We start from the raw sequence: 22,893 nt of genomic DNA on the forward strand, positions 1-22,893 counted from the left end.
TATCACCTCTGTTTTTCCCTGCCCCGCCCTGCCCTATCCTGCCCTGTCTTGGGTACACCTTGTAGGAGGAGCTGAAGATCCAGCGACTGAGCCGTGTCCTCATGATTGAAGACGAGTTGGATGCCAGGGAGGAGGAGCTCACCAGACTACTCAACGTCAAGAAGGCGCTCAAAGTAAGACGAAGACTCTGTGTATCAAACTCTCAATCTATCTATCTATCTATCTGTATATCCAAGGCTGCACACTTACACTGGTTCGATGGTCCCTGACCAGTAAAAATCCCTCTCGGACCAGTAACTTTTTCAGGAATGGACCTGTATAATATGGAAAAACTGGGCACCATGCAAACACAACAAACTGGTCTGACAGACAGGTTGGACCAGTAGAAAAAAAAAATGGGTTAGTGTGCAGCCCTAGCTGGTATATCATTATATAATTATATTCATGTCAGAAGGGAAAGAGAGACAGAGAGAAGGAAAAAATTATACTCGGGATAGACCAACAGAGGGAGTCGTATCAAGAACAAATGGATAAATACAGATAGTGAAAGAAATGAATTAAACAAGAGGGATGGAGAGAGACAGTGTCAGAAAATTATATGTACCACCACAGCCAGATTGATCGGTGTCACGTATCAGTATACTATCACTTTGTCAAGAGAAGCAGCAAATCAAAAACAAAAGAGAAGAAAAAACAACTATTTGTTATTTTCCCATGTAGAAAACCACCTCTGCAGGGTTCGGAATTGAGATACACTTTCAATCTTTGTTTTTCATAAATTGCTATGTACTCCTGGCTGAGAGAATATAGAGTATACCTAGCAATATTTTTAGGAGTATAGAACTTTTCTTCTATGTAAAGCGAAATTTACATATCCATTTTGAGACAAAAACTGAAACCAGCTGAATACTTTTTAGTGTATATAACTCTTATTTCAATTAAATTGAAACAAACATGTTTCAATGGATTTTTTTTCTTCCTAGGCAAAGAGTGTAACTTCCATGGCACAGGCCAAAAAAATGGTGGATCAGTATCGAGACACCTACGACATCCGGGTGGCTGAGGATAAGGTCATGGAGAAGAACTTTCGCAAGGAGTTCCCAGACGTCCACCCGGTGCTGGTTGACCAGCTATTCAAGCTGTACCGCCGCAGACCGAGGTCAGTTCACACTCACATGTGATCTGTCATGTGGTCTGTCACATGGTCCATCATGTGATCTAGCCTGTTTGGTGTAATGAAGTATGTCTTGTGCACAAGGTAGTACAGGGAATACTCATTTAATATAATGACCTTAAAGCAATGACAAGTACCTTGTTTCATCAGGTGTGCTACTCTGTCAGAGTACATAAAAAATACCAAGAGTTGGGACCTACAAAGTCATCTTGTTATACAAGTTTTTTTTTTCATATTTAGCCTCTTTATGAGGAGGTTCCACTGTGGTGATACAGTGTGTGTGTATTGCATCACAATACTTGTGATCCCTTTTGAGAATGTCTGGGAATCATTGTGGATAAAACATGATGCATTGATTAATCATTCAAATATGTTCCCAATTTTGAAGGGAAAACAGCAAATATTTCTAGTGAGTGATTGTTACCAGATTTTACACAAGCCGTTCCAAGTCATATGTCATATGCAGTAATTTTTTTTTGACAGCAACTTGATTACATCTCCCTTTACAAATGTTCTCCCAGAGGGCAGAAGCATCCACGCAAGGGCTCAGCCGGGGGTGAAACGCCAGTCCAGGTAGCTGGCAACCCGTATGGAGAGCGCCCTCTATCGGCCCGCCAGCCCAGCACCATTACAGCCATGGTGAAAGCCCTGGACGAACTGAATGACGAGTCCCACATGCCGGAAGGCATTGAGCCCCCCGTCTGGGCACACATGTGTGACCTCCGCAAGGCCAAGGTCATCAGCGAGCAAGAGGTATGTGCCTGTCTAGTTTAACCATGCAGAGTATGTACACACACACACACACACATGCACCGAATGATTACTAATATTATTCCTGGGAGGTGTTTCACAAACAATATAAGTCGATCATAAAAGTAAAGATCAACTTGAAATTATGGTATGCCACTGGTTTCCCTATTCAGTTTTATGTAATGTTTTCAAAATCCACTTCAAATTGTTATCAAAATTTACACTCAAATTCCTTTTGTCACTTATAGTTTACTTTGTATATTAATGGCTGCATGAAAAGGTTCCAAAGTTTTCAGTTTCATTATAAAGTAGGAATGCTGTTGAAGACACACGCAGCATACCATAATTTTAAGTTCATCTTGATTTTTAAGATCGACTTCAATTTTTTTTTTTTTGTGAAAATCCTCCCAGGGCCCAGTTCACTACATGGAAACTACATCAAGCAAAGCGATGAACCCAAATTTGGGACTGATTCAGATCAGATCTAGTTGGAAAGGAGACGTAGACATTCAAGATGTATTCTAGAATGCAGCAGGATAGGCACATGATATTGTTTCCAAATGGCTAAGCTAAACAGTTTTTAACTTCTGAGGACTAATTGACTCCTTAAAAGTGTCGCGAAAATCAGTTGAATTGAACTTAGGATTGATTTCAGAGTTTAGTGAGGAGAGGCTTTCAGTGTTTCATTGAGCTGTGAACAGCAAAAGAAGAAATCGGCATAATCTTGCCGATTAATATCTCAATAGAAAATCTTCTTCTAGACAACTATAGTAATTGTGTTTATATGGATTTCAATTTCCTGTATGTATTGATGGAGATCATTCTCTCATCTCCAGTGGCACCACTTTAGAAAACATGAGGGTATGAATGTATATGAATTAATGCAGAGTGTATTACATCTGTATATTGTAACAAGAATCAGCAAGAAGGAAGATTACTCCATGAAGTCCTAAATTCTGCTGAGCTTTTAGTAAGGCATGTTATTTGGCATGTAGAGCTGATTTGATACCACTGATGTTGACTCTTCTTTTCTATCTCATCGTTATTATGCACAGTTCATGGTCAAGCTGTCAAAGATGGATTGAATAATTTATTATATTTCGAGTACCATAAAGAAACAGAATCACTTCCAGATTAAGTATTTCTGGCACCAGTGACTTCTATGTACTTCCATTTTCACCATAAGGTGGGTATTGGACATGGTGTCGTGTCTCCAGAACACACTCATTACCCTGTTTTGTTGAACTTTTTATTTTGTTGTTGATGTACACTGTAGTTTAAGTTCATTTTTGAGGTAGATTAAATCATTCACTGTGTGTACATAGAATAGTTTGCATTTAACAAGATTTGAAGTCAGAAGTGACCGAGTAATACCTCCCTCTATGTCCACCCTAGGTCAAGGCCCACGCACTGACGCTAGCCGACATGAATGGCTTCTTACAGCGTCGACAGGAGGAGGATGAAAGACTAAAGAGTGACATTGAAGATCTCATCGATGCACTCAACAGGTGAAGACAAAATCATACTAATAATACCCATCAGTAAGGGCATTAGTAAAGAATAACCCACACAAGGTACCTTTGGAACAGTCTAGCACGCTTGAGGTGATAGCAGAGGGTGTTTGGACTGTTTCAAACATTCCAAGTGTGGGTGATCATACTAATACCGAAACAAAATTATGTGTAACATATTGCTGTATAAATGGATGAAGCTGATCCTTGTCGTTAGATTAATCACCCCCCTCGCAAGTACATAAAGCAATGAAATCTCGCCTGGTCACCATAGCAACATGAAAGTGTTAATGATTGTTAGAAGGACTGGTCATTATAGTTTACTAATAACCATAAGTCATATTAAGAAAAATTATGTGTCTGGCAAAATGAATGTCTGGTCACATGTGTGCTCTCAACCAATCATTTGATTAGAATCCGCTCAAAGCATCAAAGCAAACTAAAACACAGAGCCATCCATCTATCCGTACAGTGAATTTCTATGCGTTGTGATGTTTACGCACATTCTGAGTTGCCATGGATGCCACATCCTGATCATTATTGCATCCTTTTTCTCTTGTCATGAACAGAAAGCAAATTTTCAGTCTTTTAGGTGTAGGCACCTTCAAGTATGTCTTGCCACTTAGTCCAAATGTCAGTAGATACAAAGAAAAACTACTGACTGGTACTAACAGTTGTTTGGCTGCGCTCAGCTGCATTGCCTGTGTATGACAAATGCATTGCGATTATAGTCTGTGTGTGCAGTTCAAATAGCTAGGAGCTTGTGTTAGCCTGAAGTCTTGTGAAGATGGCTTCTGTGAAACTTAAACCATGTCACAATTTTATAAAACAAATAATGCACATTACCTGGATGGGCATTATTATTAAAAGTGTCCAACCTCCATAACTTTTGAACATTGCAAAACACATTCTACTTCACCTTGTGTGTTTCCAACTGTTCCAAAGTTACTATCGGTTGGATAATTCTTATTAATGCCTTGTGTAATGTGCATTATTTGTATAAAGCAACATCTCTAACTCTAGTCCTGCCGGTCCCTAACCTGAGTGATTTGTTGTCACAACAGATTGCGAGAGGAGCGGCTGAGGTTCACCTGTAACCTGGAGGTGCAGCTGGTGCTTAAGCAGGGCCAGGTGGAGATAGACTGTGGCTCCTTCATCCCAGAGTATGGAGACAGCGTACTCTTGCATCGCAGCGTAGTGGAGGATCTCAATGCTAGCATCAGGGTGAGTGCCACAGACACACACTGGTCTGACAGTTAGAAGACAGCAATGCTTGCTACATCATTGAGCCATTGGTGTAGACAAGGCCTAACTGCAAACTACTCAAATTCTACTATGATACTGCAAAGGGAGAAATTTTCGTGTGACTAATTTTTCACGCTTGGCCAGATAAGATGAGTTTCACGTGTTTTTTATTCCACGAAATCAAGACAACTACTGGAACATATGGCAAGCAAAAATATTTGCGTGTTTTTATTTTTGCGCTAGTTTCTGGTTGTGCAAAATATGTGAAAATTTCAACACCAAGAAAATTTGCACTGTTACAGTACTTTTATATATCAAAGCTGAGTGTGAACCCTGTCTTGCCCTATTTTAGCATTCTACAATTACTAGTGTTTTCATGCAATGTGATTTTCTGAATGTTTCTGCTTTTCTTAGTATTTCAATACAAATCACTTGCATCATAAGGTCATAATATGTCTGCTTCTCCTAGTTGTTCTCTTTAATATCAAATGTTTTTGTTTTTTTTTTTTCATCTTTTAATCATAGCAACTTGGTGAACTGAAAATTACGGCAATGAAAGAGAGCAAGGACTTCCGTAAAGGCATCCATGTCTTAGAATGGTGAGTGCTCTTCAAATAGTTTCAATCAAGACCAGTGTAGACTTAATGTTTCATTTATTATTGCGAGAGTTGTTATGTTGCATAATCAGTATTGCATCTGCCTTGCAATCAAATGGCTAGGGTTTGAATTTGTATTAGTCCAGCTGAGCAATGTTCTGTATAACTATGCTGCCCCGTCTAGTAAGAGGCCAAAACACTCTGTCCCTTGTCTAGGACACTACCTGGTAAGCTGAGGACCCACATGTGCGAGACAGTAACAATTCATGCACCTAAAAGATCCCACTTTACTTTCTCTCAAAGAGCAGGGTCCTTATATAGTGACCCCACATACCCACACCAGAAAAAGGGCAAATGATGCTGACCCCTTGTGGTTTGCCTCAGGTGACTAGCAATAGTCATCAAACTGTATCAACCAGGCACATTGTGCCATATGAAGAAGATGATGATTCATAATTGCCTATTCTCTCTCTTGGGGGAAAATATAACTCCAGGGGGAATATAGTTTCATATTACACCTCTAAAAAGGCAATATCTGTGTAACAATGGGATTCGTGATCCTTGATTCCATGTGTTTGGGCATTAGCAATGTGTCTATGTGTGTATGTGTTTGAGATAAGTGAGACCTTTGTTTCATCCTCCTCTTTCCTCCAGGGAGCACAAGAAGATGATTATGCAAATTGAGGATCTCCTGGACAAGGCGAAGACCATCCAGATACTGAAGGTTTCCAGAGAGCTCCAAGGGGTGAGTAATGCGTAATGGGGTGGTTAGGGGATACTGAGGGTCTCCAAAGAGCTCCAAGGGGTGAGAATGTGGTGGGATGGTTAGGGGATACTGAAGGTTTCCAGAGAGCTCCAAGGGGCAAGTTATGTTTGATGGGTGGATAGGGGATATTGATAGCTCCAAGGGGTGAGCTATGATTGGTGGGGTGGTCAGGGGATACTATGATATGCCACTCCTTTGCTGGACTCATCTCTGGTCTGTTCATGGCCTATATTGGTAGGGCATTTTCAACTAGTTTCAGCCAGGTAGAATTATTTCTTCCTTTCATACTTAAGACAAATCATGTGACCTCTGCAATTTGTATGGCCTACTAGTATATGACTTTGGTGTGTAAATATTCTTAGGATGCTATGATCGTTTGAATATATATCAATCAATCAATCACAGACACCCAACGACAAAACATGTACAACATGCAACAAGCACAAATTGATTTCAGATTTACCATTTCCAGATGCCGAAGAAGTCTTTTTTTACATTCAAAATAAATGTCATGGACAATTAATCATTAGGGCCTGAATTAAGCTGTAACTGTGAAGTCGTCATGTAACCATAGCAACAGCTTCTCAGAGTTCATATCTTCTGGAGCTGTCTGAGATAAAAACAGAAATCTGGGTGAAATCCTACGTGTAAGATTTTCAGGAATTCTAGTTTATATGTTGATAATTTAATGATCAAAACAATTTAGTTTTTGTCTGAGGTGATAGTCCATATTGTCAAACAATGATATGCTTGTGCAATGCTAATTTCTTTTTGAACATTGAACCGTTTGGACGGATGTGTAATCTAATTATTTTTCATGACGTATATTCTGTACTAGATTATTTTGAAGCCAAAAAACAAAAGAACAAAATGTACATTACATCTGTGTGGATGTTTACAACTCCTGATAATGCACAGTAGACTAAGGCATGCAGGAGATACTGCTACAAAATTTTTTGGTTGTTTTTTATACCGAAAGGTTTGCATGAGATATATACATGACATGTGGTCTCAATCAGTCCATGAATTATTTGATTAAGCAGTTTGTTCAATTTTTCTTTCCTTTGAATTTATCAATAGGTGTATTAATTCACATATTTATTTATTTATTGGTTTACTTGTTTAAACTTACGCAGTGATAAATGAATTGATGTGCATTATTATGAAGTGGTTGAGAGTGATTCTTCATGTCTTTTCATGTCCTTGTCAGGAGGCTGTTTGTAGTTTGTTGTTGTGCTTTTCAGGTTTCGGCAAATTCCTCTAAACAGCTACTAGAGTGCATAATGTGGACATAATACTGTTGTTTTCACAGTGAAATGTATCTTGGTTGGGTCATTTATTATGTGTGTATAATTATTAAGGTTAGTTGATTTGTACGTGGAAAGCAGTTTCCAGTCTCCAGCTGTGTGTGTTTTTGGAAGTGTGTTACCTTGTACAGACACTGTGGTTATCACAGTGACAATGTACCGCGGTTGGCGCTCATGGATCATTATGTGTGTATAATTGGTTTCATTATTACAGTGAGTTGATTTGTACATGGAATGCAGCTGCCAGTCAACAACTAAGTGTGTTTTTGGAAGTGTGTTACCTTGTACAGACACTGTGGTTATCACAGTGACAATGTACCTTTCCTGGTGGGCTTGGATGTATGTATGTGTGTGTGAGTGTGTAAGTGTGCTTTTTATTGTCACATTTTGTTTGCATATATGTACTTCTTAACAGCTTTCCTGCCGACAACCAAGAGTGTTACTGTGTTCATGATGCTGTGGTTATATAAGGGAAGCATGCTGATAGTGTTAACCTGGTCTGCATTTCTCCAAGAAGCTTCAAGGCTCCCAAACAAGATTCTTTTTGCCCCTCGAAAAAGAATGGCCAGGTTGGCAATCCGCCTGTGCAAGAACAGTCAAGCACAACATGTATCCCCTTTTCTCGGTCAACTGCATGTGCCATCAAACAATAGAAAATATCGATTGGATGTGAGATTATGATTAGAGCATGCGCTAATGATGGGCTTGCAAACTCTTTTGTAGTACACTATAAGGACACCCAAATTGGGTTAGAGAAAGTCAAAGTCTGGAGAGCTCATCGAGATTCCTATATGTACATCTTCATATGAATTTTATATGGCAAATCAAGTGCAAATCAAATGTAAATCAGGCAAAAGTACACAGTTTTGATACAGAAAAAGAGCAAATATTGATAGAGGAAAATCCGATCTTTCTATCAAAGTTATTGTCTGGTCTTCATTACACAAATAAACATGAATTTAAGCCCAAAGTGCAGACATTCCTGTCTACATTTTGTGAACCTGGTATACCAGGTTCCTGTAAGGAACAGATTAATTGTATATGTATCATTTGAATATAAGTGTATATTTGTAATATTTACACAATTCTTTTTTGAACCAAAACTCATTAAAAAAGAAATACAGAACTGCTAGACTTCAACCAACAGAAAAATGTTGGTGATCAACAATGTTTTGATTTGTATCAAATCCTATCCCTTTTCTCTTGTGGATGATGATCGCTTTTGGTAGAGCTTCCAGCTACGACACGTTGCTTACATTTTTAGAGGGGAAGTCAGGTCTGAAATCTTCGGTGAAGAATTGCTTGATAAGCATGATTACTTACAACAGCAAAAAAAAAAAAAAAAAAAAAAAAAAAGTCTCTAATGGTATAGTACATTAGACAGAGTAGGATAGAATGTAAATTCCATTCATAAAATCATCAATTTGGTTTATCTGTGAAATGTATGGTACAAGTAGTAGTGCTGTGTGGTCCTAAAGATGATCAGTACATGTTAGCATGTCTGCTTATTCTTCTTGGTGTTGGGTGTCTTATTTATTTTTTCCTCCATACTACTCTCTTTAAGTCAATTGTATGGTTGAACAAGGTTTTTAACTCAGGCGTACAGTCGACTGTGGCATCTGTGTGTGAGTTTGTGTGTCTTCTTCTTCTTCCTTTTTTTAAACAACATGTTCCGTAAAAGGATGCTCCCAAATTAGGGGCTTGGATTGTTTACCGGCTGAATGTGCTTGAAGTCTGTTACCATTGGTTTTCTTTTTAATTTTTGTCTTTTTTCCCCTCCAAAATGCGTTCTTTGTTTTAAGCAGCATGTGACTTCCAATAAGAAAGGTGTAAGTACAAGTGGTGTGAAAAAAAGAAATGTTGAAATGTGACTTCTGCAAGTGATCACAAGTGAGGAGTTCTTTGTTGTTGTTGATGTTTCAACGAGCACTTTTTTTTGACAAAGAAGAAACGAATTCATGACTTCCTTTTTGAGAAGTGCTGTACGTTTTTTGTGTTGTCACCATATAAAATGAATAGGAAGATAATTCTCTAAGTTTGTGGCAAGCATGCATAACCTTAGGTTAGATTCATATTCACTCAGTGAACAGTCAGCATGATACAGATAAGGTTTAATACTGGATTATGTCATTCAAGGGCTGATAATTCAGTTGATAGTCCATGAAATATACCAGTAAGTATATGTATACTCCTGAGTAAACATGGAGAATTTGAATGGAGCAGTAGCGTGAGGGGTTGTAGTCCTGAGATAAAACAAAGGAAAGGCCTGTTGTATTTTGCAAATTCCTGGTTTGCTGATGAGTGAATACTTTGATTGTGTCAGACACACCTGTTTCATTTTTGTGTTGAAGTGTGTAATTGTAAAGTATTGAAATATCAAATGCATTTTTATGTTGCAAGAATGTTGTGAATTTTTATTCAGTTTTATTCCTGATGCCCCCTTTGCAATCACTCTTTCATGAGAATGATCACAAAAGAGCTACGCACCACACACACTGCTGTGTTACTATCCACACAAAGTTTCTTATAATTGTGTCTTCAAATCAAATGTGTACTTAAGCAACAATGAATAGATGTGACATCTTCACCAGCTGCCAGTGGCTGGCCCAACATTGTAATAACTGACTTACTTAGTCAGAACAGAAAGCCATCTTCAGCAGAGAATAATTGATGAACAGACAGTGGGTGGCAAAAGGATTGCTCGAGTGTATTGTTTGTTGATTTGAATGCATTATTGTATTCCTTGAGCCCATAGTTCTGGTCTCATAATTATAACCTTGAATTAAAAGAAGACCCAGTCAGCCATGATAATTCAAGTCTCTTTGGTTATTTTACTTCTAGTTCCTCCACAATGAAGACCAGGAAGGCAAGAAGCAGCAACAGATCCAGACTCTAGAACACACACTGGAAAACCAACGAGCAGTGAGTGTACAACCCTCTTTTACCCTGTGTGTGCTTTGAGGGTTGATTGCCACAGAACACCCCATAGCACTGTACATGCTGTCTAATGTCCCTGGCATAGAAAGGGCTAACTTTGCTCCTCCTTATGTAGTAGAACAGATCAAATCAAACGTACTGGACTCGATATGTGAAATGGAACTGTGCTGGTTGGAAAACAGTTTGTATCATGCACATTTCCTCCGACCTTTGACCTATCATTGTGTGTAGATGGCAAAGGAAATGTTTTATTGGAAGTGGAAGTTATGCCTCTTAACTCAAAATATGGACATAGACATAAATTGCCTGCAAAAGACTTGCCCTTTGACCTTTACATGGCTTTGAATAAACTCAAGTTTTCCTCCCTTTCCTGTACTTCCCAGTATTTTTTTTTTCTCTTTTCCTGCTTTGTCTTGTGCCCCCAATTTTCTATATAATATACATTCTTACTTCTATCTTCTTCCTACATCAATGTATATCTGCATATCATGATTATCCTTGTCTTTCTTCACTGCTAGCCTGTCATCTCTGTCATGAATCATGCACTCTTTTTTTGATCATTATTCTGTGTTTATCTGTGTGTCTATTTTGTTCTCTTTGTTTTGATGTCTGTCACTTTGTTTTCTTGCGTTTCATCTTTTTGTGATCTGTGGTTTAGTATTTCATACCATCATCATTCCTTTGATATTATTTTTTTTTCTCTCTCTATAATACTTCTGTTGCGCTTGGTATCAAATTAGCATCATGTATTGGTATTGCTTTTGTATTTCTGTGTGTATCTCTCAAAGAAATTGAGTATAAAGATAATTCTCTAGGAGTGTGGCAAACTTGCATGACTTTAGTTAATTCATAGTCAGTCACTGAGCAGTCAGGGTGATATAAATAGGCTTTAATGAAGGCCCGGTCACACTGCCCAAAAATTGCGTAAACGCATGAATCACGCAAGAAATTTGGTTGTGCGTGCTTGTCTGATCAGAATTTTCGCTGATTTGCGTGATGAAAATCACCAATGAATTGCGCAAGAACTACGGAAAGATCACACAAAATTACTTACAAACCATGCACTTTCAGCGCATAGGCACGCAAAGGTCCCAAATGGGGCGAATACGTGGTTGTGCGCGACTGAGGTCCACGGAAAACCACGCATAATCTGCGCATTATCACTAAAGAACTGAGTATGAATCGCGCATGATTTGCACATGAACGCGATAGCAACATTTTCGCAAAACGATCACTGATTTTTCACGCATATTTCGCGCATTGTTCGCGTAAGAACTACGCAAACTACGCAAAAATTATGTAAAACAGCGCAATACCGCGTAAACTTTTACGCAAAGCCGAGTTTTGAGCTGCTCAAAACCTGAAATTGCGTAAAAGTGCCGATCCAGCGCACATCGGCAGACAACTACGAACTAGGTTCAACATTAGACAAATTAATGAAATGCGCAAATCGCATGTGTATCATGTAGGGCTCCAATTTCTTACGTGATTCATGTGTTTACGCAACTTTTGGGCAGTGTGACCAGGCCTTAATATGGGTTATGTCATTCAAGTCTTCTTTGAGTAAAATCTGTGGTAGTGTATGCAGTTTTCAATGTGTAAAATATTGAGTTTGTTTTGCCTCTCCCAAGCATCATGAGAAGACGGTGGAAGAGCGTCAGCAGAGCTTGGCCAAGCTGAAACACACCATTCGACAGAAGCAGCTGGACAACGCGACCCTTGACCGCGAGCTCGAGGAGATGACTGTCATGGTGTCGGAGAGGAAGCACATCAACAACGTCAATGGTAAGAAGTGTGACAAGTACGCTGTGATGGTGGGATTAAAGGTAAAACATAGTTCTGGTATGCCTGCAGAATTGTTGAATTTCGCTCCAAAATACACACACGTATGCCTATAGATAAGAAATGTGTAGAATAACACTGTACTGACAAGATATTCATTGGGTAACAATGAAAATGCAAAATATTACCCAAAAAGGTTATCCAGAGCTGCAATCTCAGAATGGGGTCAGGCTAACTCAGACTAGGGGACAACTCGGCCTCACTTTGATGGCGGGGGCCAAGCTGTCCCTCTGGATTGTACAGTGTTGTACTATGGGAGCACTTTGCGCTCTGGCTGGTCGCAGTTATTGGCCAATAATGATAATAATAATAGCTGGTTTTTTATATAGCGCATTTCACACACACTTCAGGGTTTCAATGCGCTTTACAGACTATTATTACCCCGGTCACTGGATACATTATTTCCAACCAGCACTAACAGTGCTCATTCTCCACTCCCTGGGGAGCATTCCAGCCAGTCGCAGCCATTTTACAGGCGCGCACACGGCCAAGGTGATACAACGTGCGCATCAAAGAATCTCTTTGGCGTGCATACAAAATGAACATGCGCCTATGATGTATAAAATTGCTGCTTGTAAATGCATGTCAATCTCTTTGCTACGTGTAAATTGTCTGAAATAGGGCTGAGTTGTCCCCGAGACTGAGTTAGTCTGGCTCCTTCTGGAATAAAAGTCGGTACACCTACTTTTATTTTTGATCTCAAAATACTCCAAAACAACTCATGATTGCGGCAAATCGCGTCAGCCAGGTAAGTTTCTTGGTAGACTCTTTCAATATATTTCAGGCAAATAAGAAATGGCGCATGGCGGGTTCTCAAACCCTTACCAGAACTATGTTTTCACTTTAATTGTTGTAGTCTCAAATGTGTGTTCCTTGGGGTTAGGTGGCCAAATTCTTGAATTTACAAGATGACTCTACTATCATGCCTAAGGAGGTTGTACTATCATGCCTAAGGAGGTTGCTTACAGCCCATGTTCAGTGATATAAAGTGACAAAAAAATATTTGGTTGATCTTGGAAATGACATCAGTGCAATTGTGCAATATACTCTTTGCATCACATGGGGAACATTTCATGAAAGGAATAAATGTGGTATGATGGCTTCTCTCTTTAAAAACAACAACAACAAAAAAGCGTTGATCCCATATGGAGTACACCCCACTTCAAAATCAGAACTGCTGCATAATACGTGTACTGTAAAACATTGCATCTTTGCGGTGTGAAATTTTTGCAAATTGGAGCGGTGGCCATTTTTAGGGCATGAAATTTTTGCAAAGTGCCTGTGGCAATCAGTCCATATAGTGTAGACATGAACTTCATGTGCGTAATTTTGTGAATTTTGGCTCTGTCCAGATTTGCGAAATTAAAATGCATGCGAACATTCCTCGTTTTACAGCATGTTGAATATAAAATGGTATTCAAAGCTTTGCCAATTGATGATGTTATGGATGGCATTACTTCAGACTCAGAAATTTTTTTATTTCATACAAGGTGATTAAAGCGTTTAGTGACAGGCAACATAGACTGTAGTGTCCGTCTTTTGTCACACTTGTTGTATTTCTTTTTTGTTCTCGCTGTTTTACTCTCTCCAGCGGCAGCTAAAGCCAGCAGCAGCGGTTCCGAGAAACGCATGCAGGACATCGTACAGCGACGCAAGCTAGTAGACCTGGCCAAGGCTCAGGCCCAAGAAGTAGCCGTGCTTCGGGCCGAGGTGGAGCGGCTCCGCATGCGGACCTTCCCGGCCCTGGTGCAAGTGGAACGGTAGACAGAAGAAGCAGAAGCAGAAGAGAAGTGCTTACCAATCAGCTCACGTACCTCTTCCTTCTCTTCATTTGGTCCACTCATCATCCAAATTTCCTGATTTGCTGAAAGTCTGTGCGATAGTCTTGTGTCAGACAAAGCCTCCAGTTATATAAGACTTTTGAGTACACCCATCAGAACACCGACTGTATTCAAAACCTTGATTTCTATCACAAATGATCTCATGCCGAGATGAAGAAACAAAGATATAAAGTCGTGAAGAAAGTCACACCTTTTAGTCCCCAAACACATCTGATATACAATATGACATAACAGCCCCATTTTATCAAAAGATAAAATTGATTTTAAATGCCTGTCACTAAACACTTTAATCTGGAGGAAACCACCTTGTATGAAATAAAAAATTACATTTCCATAGTACACAGGCTGCCATATACTTATAATAGAAATCAACTTTATAATCAATTTTAACTCTTCATAAAACAGAACCAGGTACATATGGAGGAATAATTTGCACATCTAGTACACTACCTACCAGAATATGTATGATAGGAAACAGTATTAATGTCATGTAGTGATATCACTAATGATATTAGCCATGATGCAAATAATGTACAATGTATGTTTAATTGATTGACTGTGAAACACAATTTTGTTTGGTTTACACCACAAGAACTACGGCAAGAAGAGACACTTTCGATAAAAGGTCCAATATTGTTGTTAATTTTTTAGTGAAATTGCGGTGATACTTGGGTTTGTACAGAACCACTCACTTGCAGGAAATGAAGAAAACGGCAAGAGACCCATATGATATACAGTTAAACTTGCATAAGTCGATCTTCTCGTGACTGAGCAAAACACATCGACTTAGGCGATTTTCGACTTGTGCGTAAGTCGAAAAAAATCGACTTACAGTTTCACCACAGGTACATGCATGTATGTTTAATGTACATGTATGTTGTCTACTCTGGAGCCGAGAGCTGGAGCGGTGTGCCGCAGCACGGGTCGCCCAGCAGGGCCGCGGCTAACTTTGCATGGACAGTGCATTAGTATTGGCACAGGTCCGATTACTTTACACCCTTGATAAACCTTGGGGAAGTGAATATGAACGATATTTGAGCAGTGATTGATTCCAGTTCACCATACCGTGGCTTGAAATGCGTGTAGAGGTGCAGTTCTGATTTACCCGTGCCCGTAACTTTTCCCCGTACTTTCCGCTTTGAAAACTCAGCAGCTTCACCCATTATACCACTCCACTGCACAGCGCTGCAAATGCCAAGCTACATGTACGCTGCAAGCTCAATACTGTACATGTAAATGAACGCATGTGTACTGTACGAACGCTGTACGTACGTAGCGCGACAGCTGACAGGGCTGTACCAGCGGACCTCCAAATACGAAGAGAGTTAAACGATCCCATGCGATCGCTTTGAATTTTGATTTTAGATCATTTTTTTTTTGTCACCTCAAACTCATCTGACAAACAAAATAATGATGAGTAATAAATAATGAATAAAAAATGACAGTGATTTATTACACAATAAAATCTTATTCGACTTAGGCACAGTGAATTCAATGGTTTTTCCGTGAAAGTGTTCTTGGAATTTCATCGACTCGGGCGAGTATTCGACTTACAAAATTCGACTTGTGAGTGAATTAATACACGTACGTCAATGGGGAAAAATCGGGACTTTTTGAAATCATCGACTTACGCGATTATTCGACATATGCGACATCGACTTAGGCGAGTTTAACTGTATATCTGTACCTACTGCTTTGCCACTGTTTCCGTTCCATGGCAGAAGTTCAACAATTTTATTCTTTCACTCAGTCTTTCTTGATGGATAACTGCTTGCTCTGTTCCTTGCACATTTTTCAAACCTTTCATGGCATCAAGGGATTGACACACCCACAATGATACACAGCTCACATGAAATCTTTGCTGATTCAACTACATGTAGGCCTACCAGTGACAATCCACTGGCACTACCAATACATATCTAGGTGCAGTATTAATTTGTGATGGAAATACTCGTAAGGGGAATAGTTTGATTTCATCATTACATACATCACTCCAAAGACACCTTGACAACTTTGCACATTCAACCTGATTTACTGATGATCCGTCCCAGTAGTGATTTCTTGATATGTTCATACTGTATAATTATGATATACATGTATACTATGTTGTACCTGTATATATATACAAGTTGTATATTGTGGTGGAGAGAGATGTGTTGGCTAATGTTTTCCTATATGCTTGTAGGAACATTTCTGAATGTTTCATAATGTGTGACTAAGAATAAATCTATTATGAATAGCTGTACAGTGTTTTATTTTATATGAAGTGATATCTAAGAATAAGATGGGTTCCGTTTTGTTTATGATTACCTTTATTCTTGGAATAAATGGATCGTTTTCCATAGCATCCATCCATGAAGAGTAGCAGTGACCATTTTCTTTGTAAAAGTGCACACAAGATGTTTGAATGAATGATTGTCAACCTAAATAGCATGTGTGTGTGTTGTTGGTTTGTTTGTGTGTGTGTACAATATATCTTGAGGCACACTCTATGGGTAGTAATTTTACATGTATATGTGCAAGGAGTTAGAATGGCGTGTTTGTAGGAGAGCATGTTCATAATGGATGTTATGTCTCAATTTGTGTCTGTGTTCACAAGATGCTTATAGAAAAGATGAAAGAACACAGGTCGTTCATAGACAAGGTACGAGTGTGTGTGTGTTTTTGTTGAAAACTAAGGAAGAAAGCAGACACAGATGCTATACATTTTCAAACTTTTTCATGTTCAAAATTAAGTAGATTACAACGTATGTGAGGACTTCACTTTTTTACATCTTTGCATACTACACAGACAAATCATATAACAAGCATTCTACATTCATGTAGTTCATCTAGAATGGTGACAAAAATTCAACGTCAAAGTCAACTTTTGTCGAAATGCTTACACATTTCTTGTTTCTTTGAGCTCTACACGATGCTAATTAATTGTGCACTTAAATGATTTCTGATGTAAACATTTTGAGTCATGAGCACTTGAACATTGAAACAGCATCTCAAGAACTTTTGACATTGTACATTGTATGTAATAGACAAAAATGTATTTTTTTTTTTTTTTTTTTTACCTCTGACTGAATGCCCCACTGAATAGTTATGGGAGCTTTTCAGGGGAAATGGTTTCTTTCGGCCTGTTTTGTTGTTTATGTGATATGATTTGATTAATTATGAGTTGGTTCAAGATAATGATCATACTAAAACATTAACAAGCTCTGATACATAAATGATAAGGCAATGATGCTACATGAAATCAAAATGATTACAAAACTACAGATGATAACTTTGTAAAAAACTGATAACAATGGTAATACATGTAAAACATGGCAAGCTCTGATACATAAATGATCAGGAAATGATGCTACATAAATTCAAAATGATTACAAAACTACAGATGATAACTTTGTAAAAAACTGATAACAATGATAATACATGTAAAACATGGCAAGCTCTGATACATAAATGGTAAGTGGACAACATAAAATACAAATGATTGTAAAAGCATATAATAACTTTGTAAAACGCATACAGTATTTCATAATGGCGTAGAAAAGAAGGTGGGATTGTTATAATTCATCTAGATTTCACAAACCAACAAAAAAGCCTATAGCACATGCCTCTTTAGCGATGGCTTGCATATTTGTTTGTATGCGTGTGCCTGCTTACAGGTGCATGTTGCCTGTAGTTGATAGAATCTAGGGAGTGTTGTAGGACAATGGATGGAGGTGCAATGGGGAATTTGCACCTCAGACCGAGATTAACAAAAAGGTGAAAATATAAACAAACGGCTGGATAAAATTGCATTTCAAGGAATGTGTTGCCTGTGGACACACTTAGCATGCCTGTATCATTGGTGTAAGAACCTCGGGGAATTTTTTAGGAGTATGGATTGTGGGGAATTCCCACCTCAATGTTCTGATAGAGACAAAAAAAAAATTACATGTAGAAACAACATGTACAAACAAACTGCTAAATAATGGTGTATAATATGCAAAGTACAAGGGAACGTGCATGATATAAAATTGGAACAATGTCTTATGATACAAAAATGAATGACAAAAAGATTCACAGTCTGATCAATGCGTCAGACAAAAATACACTAGTTAGTAGCCTTACAATAACACACATGTACATAACCCATTACATGAAATCTATGGAAAATAGTGTCAGTCATGGGTTTTATTTTATTTTGTTTTGTTTTTGTCCTAGTCACATGAAACAGAGTGACATGCAATATGACACAAACCCAATGTTTTCAAAATTATTGTCTCCATCAAAATTGATCTAAAATTTGTTGCAAGTTACATTTTCCAGTCAACTGATATCGACCAAATGACAAAATCTCAGGTCAACACACAGTCACTCAAGAGGTCCCTTCACTTTCAGTGACTTCTAATACAGTATTCATCGCATAATCGGGACAGGTTGGGAGTAGCAAACACGGCCCCTTTAAGCGGGGTGCCCGATTTCGCGATGAGCACTCACCATACACTAACGGCATACGACATGTACATGTAGTGCACACACACGCACACACACACACACACACACACACACACACACATGCATATACACATTGTACTGTACTCTATACTTCGGCAGATTTCCTTTCTGCATGGCAAAATATGTTACAACTACAACTACATCAGAATATACAGTCTCAAAGAATATACCAAATACAATGCCAAGTCAATTGGCTGTGACAGCTGCTGATTGGCTGTTCCATAGCTGATGCCCTAGTTACTGCAATTACTGAAACTTACAGTATGGAAAGCTAGGCACCTTATTAATGAATTGGACACCAAAACTCTGAAACATATGTACAATGAATACAAAAACTCACAAATCAGACCCAGTCAATTTTAATTCTGATCCATAACGCTACTATCAACTGCACTCAAATTGTATCCAATTGTCGCCAATATGGAAATATAATGAGCAAACTACCAGTATCCTACTGGGATTTGGTGACCGACTAACAAGGTGGTTTTGACTGCATTATGATGTTTTCGAACATTTAAAACAATTATGAGTCTTCACACGATAAGTCATGCAGTTACTCTGAACAAAAAATGTTTGAAAAAAATTTATCTCTTAATTTTTGTAGGCACTCGTTTTTAAACAGAATTTATCAGTGAAAAATTGAGCAAAGGATATGGGATTCGATTAGAGCATAGAGCATGCCAGGTTATTATGGCGCGCCAGAGGGGGGAATCAAATATTTATGTTCGACACCAACTAAAAAACCATTTCATCAAGTAAAATTTCATTCAACAAAAATATATTCGACAAAATATATATTTGATAAAAGATATATTCAATAAAATATGTGTTTGACAAAAATATATTCAAACAAAATATATATTTGACAAAAAATATATAGGTTTGACCAAAATATATATTTGACAAAAATATATATATATTTCACCAAAATATATTTGACCAAAATTATATTTGACCAGATATATATTTGACCAAAAATATATTCGACAAAATATATATTTCACCAAAAATATATTTGACACAAAATATGTTTGACCCAAAATATATTTGACCAAAAATATCTGACGAAAATATATTCGACAAAATATATTCATTTCAACAAAAATATATTAGACCCAAAATATATTTTGACAAAAAGTGTTTTACATACATGGCTTTCCATACTTTCGAAAAAAAAAAAATCATTCGATGAACGAAAAACCATTCCATGAAAATACATTTCATGAGCTGAAATACGTTTCATGACAAAATACGTTCGACAAAACGAGTGCGCAATATTCGCTGTGTACCAAGCTGGCCCATGCGACTTGTCTACATGCAGCGCAATACGTACGCATGCATACACTGCACGTGTACCATGCATAGCACACTGTCACTACATACAGCTAGCTAGCCCGTCATCGGCGCGGCGCAGCCGCTGGCCGCCGCGGTGGGATGCTCGATCGAGTGGTGGGTTTTGAGCGCGGTAGCTATCGCGATTTCGATGTCGATCTAGCTCAAGACTTCACGCATGGGCCATGGGCTTCCACTGTTCTGAAAGTGGGAGTAGGAATGATCCCGCCATGGCGTTATGCAAAAGATTCAGCACAGTTTAATCTCCGCCATTGCCAGTTGGCGAGGGCGAGATCGGGATCAGGTCGTGGCCGTGGCAGAGCAACATCAGCGGTAACCGCATGCAGCAGCGACCCCAACACGTTACTGGTTACAGCGCCCCGCGCCGGGGATACATCATCACAATACAAATACATATAGTACTAGTATTTCATCAGCACATCATCACTATACAACCAGCTATATAGCTCATCACTATACAACCAGATACATACTTCATCACTACAACCAGATACTTCATTTGATGAATCTTCAAGTCTGATTGGTTAAGAATTGGGGCATACAGTCAGCAATTACCTGTAGTTCCCACAGTACCCAAACTGACCCATATTATACTAAACTGCCCTCTTGATTTGTGGCAGCACATTCATATGCACATGTGGGGTAAGCACTTGGCTTCAATAGTGAGAGAGGTGAACAATATCCAATATGATTGCAATGCACGTGAAATGGCAGCGCAGATGTGTGAATTGGCTATCCAAGAGCTATTGCCATCAACCTACTAAATTTTCATATACAATTTTCTTCATTATGTAATACATGTATGTACAGATATGAACTGCTTTTCTTCAAGGCAGTTGTTGCTATCGGTGCCCCTGTAAGGTTCCTTGGGTCATAGCACAGAGCCGAGATCCCTTGTAATGATATCAACAATTCCCCGAAGAGCAGTCCATATTTGCACTCTAGGAGATTGTCATTAAAAACTTCCACCTCCCTGCTTCATGTCTGAATAGATGGGAGAAGTGTTGTGTGGTGGTTAGTAGAGGTGCCATTGAACTATGGCAAACATATTCCATATGTAGTATCAAAATGTCAATAAATGTTTGTAGAATATGTTGAAGGAATTGAACTACAGTCAACCTTGCCCATGTTGAATCTATTTGGACTGAAGAAATAGCTTCGATCAGAGAAAATTCAACTAATGAGGGATTAAAACTAATAGAATGTACCGGTATAAAGAGAAGAGGACTTGAGAAGGACCTTTGACTTGGGTGATTATTTGACTTATGCGAGGCCAGCTTAAGCAAGGTTGACTGTATTTTCATTTGTGTTGGAACTTTTGCAGCAGTTATCAAAGAATGAATAAAACTGGATACAAATATAGAATCCATGTTATAAAACTTGCAAGGATGATACACTAATTTCATCACAATCATAGTCATGGATTGAAAAGGAACACATATATGTTATTATGTGCCAAGTTTTTTTTTTTTTTTTGTATGTGAGGGGGTGTGTGTGTGTGTGTTTTCATTTGATTGCTCTTATGGTTTGTTCACTTATAGGTCTCCATACTTTCAACACTGTTATTATTCGAGTACTAGTAGTATGTTGCACTGCATCTTGTATGAAAAAAACAAACAAACACCAAAACCTCTAATTTTGCAGTCATTCACCTGGAGCATATACATTTGTACTGTACTCTTCTGAGCAGCAGTAAACTAATTTGCCCATTCACAATGAACTGGTTGTTTCCAGTCGCACAACTTACAATATATAAAGAAAACTTACAGTTTGTGGGATGGCGTCATTCAGTTGTGTACACAGCTATATGATGTACGTAGTAACTATCTCACTTTTTCAGTCATAAATTTATCTTGTGTATCATTCATCCACTCACGCATTCAATCACTCCTTTCACTTTGTATGCCAAGTTAACAAGGAAAGATATTCATGCCATACCAATCACAAGATGGAAATTTAATTGCAGTCATTAACAATTCTGGACATAAAAGAAATACAAAGTTTATGTAAATAACACTGTATATTCAAATTGGCTTGCCATTATTCAACAAGACAGCTCGCACTGCTGTTGTATGTATTCCACACAACCTACTAAAGAGCTCTGAACCACACTGCTTTCACAGTAGTTTGGGTACAGTCCCTTTGTTATCAGTCCATATTTTCCATTCACAACAGACCCAAGAGATGTCACCTGTAGGCCACACAGTTTTGGGGGATAAATTGTTTCCTGTCATGAATCGCCCACTTATGGCCAGAAGTAACAAGATTTCAGAGGCTGAACTTATTTCACAGATGAGCCAGCAGGCAGTATTTCTAACATTATGGCATTGTTATTTCATGTTACTGAGTAAGATCTGAATATTACTGAGTACATGTATTACCAGGTAAAATGTGTATGCTTACCGTTATGTTGTAAAAGTTGCATCGCAGATTACAATTTGCACTGAAATAACCCCCATATTTCTCCTGTTGAAACATGAGAGATATTGAAACATACATTTTCTTCATCAGACACTCACAGATAAAACATAATAACATATGATAACCAATAATTACAGTATATAGTGCCTTTTCAAAAAAGACTTGAAGCACTTCAACAATTACAACACTGATCCACTTACAATGTAACATGTAGGGGGCTCGTAGGCATGGCACATCCAGTCAATATTTGAAATATTACACTTTGAAAAGTCGCAAGTAATTAATGCAGGTTTGATTCATTTCAGAAGGGATCTTTCTTTTCTATCAAAAACAGATCCCTTAACTTCCAAGCTTCAATCATATTTCTTACATGTCATGTGGTTGAAGCTTCTCTGGCATTGCCAGCTTAATGCCACAGTCAAGGTGTCACAAATTCCAATCTTTCAAATTCATGAAATCAAATTCCAATTTTCTACAATCTAAATGAGGCAATTGGCACAAATGTACATGCCTTGTCACATATCTTTTTTTTTTTTCTATATTTTTCAAATTCATTTCATTTCAGTCTCACAATAATTAATGAATGCTAATTTTGAATGGCAAGTACAATGCTTCTGCTCTGAAATTATGCTGTATACTGTAAACCTGTTTCAATC

General features: G+C 38.3%; 1 protein-coding gene across 1 annotated transcript in view; it reads left to right on the top strand.

Annotated features, from left to right (window-relative positions):
- Positions 1-16,328, top strand: part of LOC140241901 (cilia- and flagella-associated protein 43-like) — a 50,713-nt gene extending 34,385 nt beyond the window's left edge. The window contains exons 26-35 of the mRNA XM_072321650.1: positions 66-173; positions 984-1,159; positions 1,696-1,927; positions 3,320-3,432; positions 4,500-4,659; positions 5,206-5,279; positions 5,931-6,021; positions 10,191-10,271; positions 11,918-12,071; positions 13,720-16,328. Coding sequence (XP_072177751.1) covers positions 66-173; positions 984-1,159; positions 1,696-1,927; positions 3,320-3,432; positions 4,500-4,659; positions 5,206-5,279; positions 5,931-6,021; positions 10,191-10,271; positions 11,918-12,071; positions 13,720-13,892 — 1,362 coding nt within the window. The 3' untranslated portion in view covers positions 13,893-16,328. The remainder of the gene's footprint in view (positions 1-65; positions 174-983; positions 1,160-1,695; positions 1,928-3,319; positions 3,433-4,499; positions 4,660-5,205; positions 5,280-5,930; positions 6,022-10,190; positions 10,272-11,917; positions 12,072-13,719) is intronic.
- Positions 16,329-22,893: the final 6,565 nt, after the last annotated feature.

The sequence above is a fragment of the Diadema setosum genome, chromosome 18, assembly GCF_964275005.1.
Source record: "Diadema setosum chromosome 18, eeDiaSeto1, whole genome shotgun sequence".
NCBI classification, from domain to species: Eukaryota; Metazoa; Echinodermata; class Echinoidea; order Diadematoida; family Diadematidae; genus Diadema; species Diadema setosum.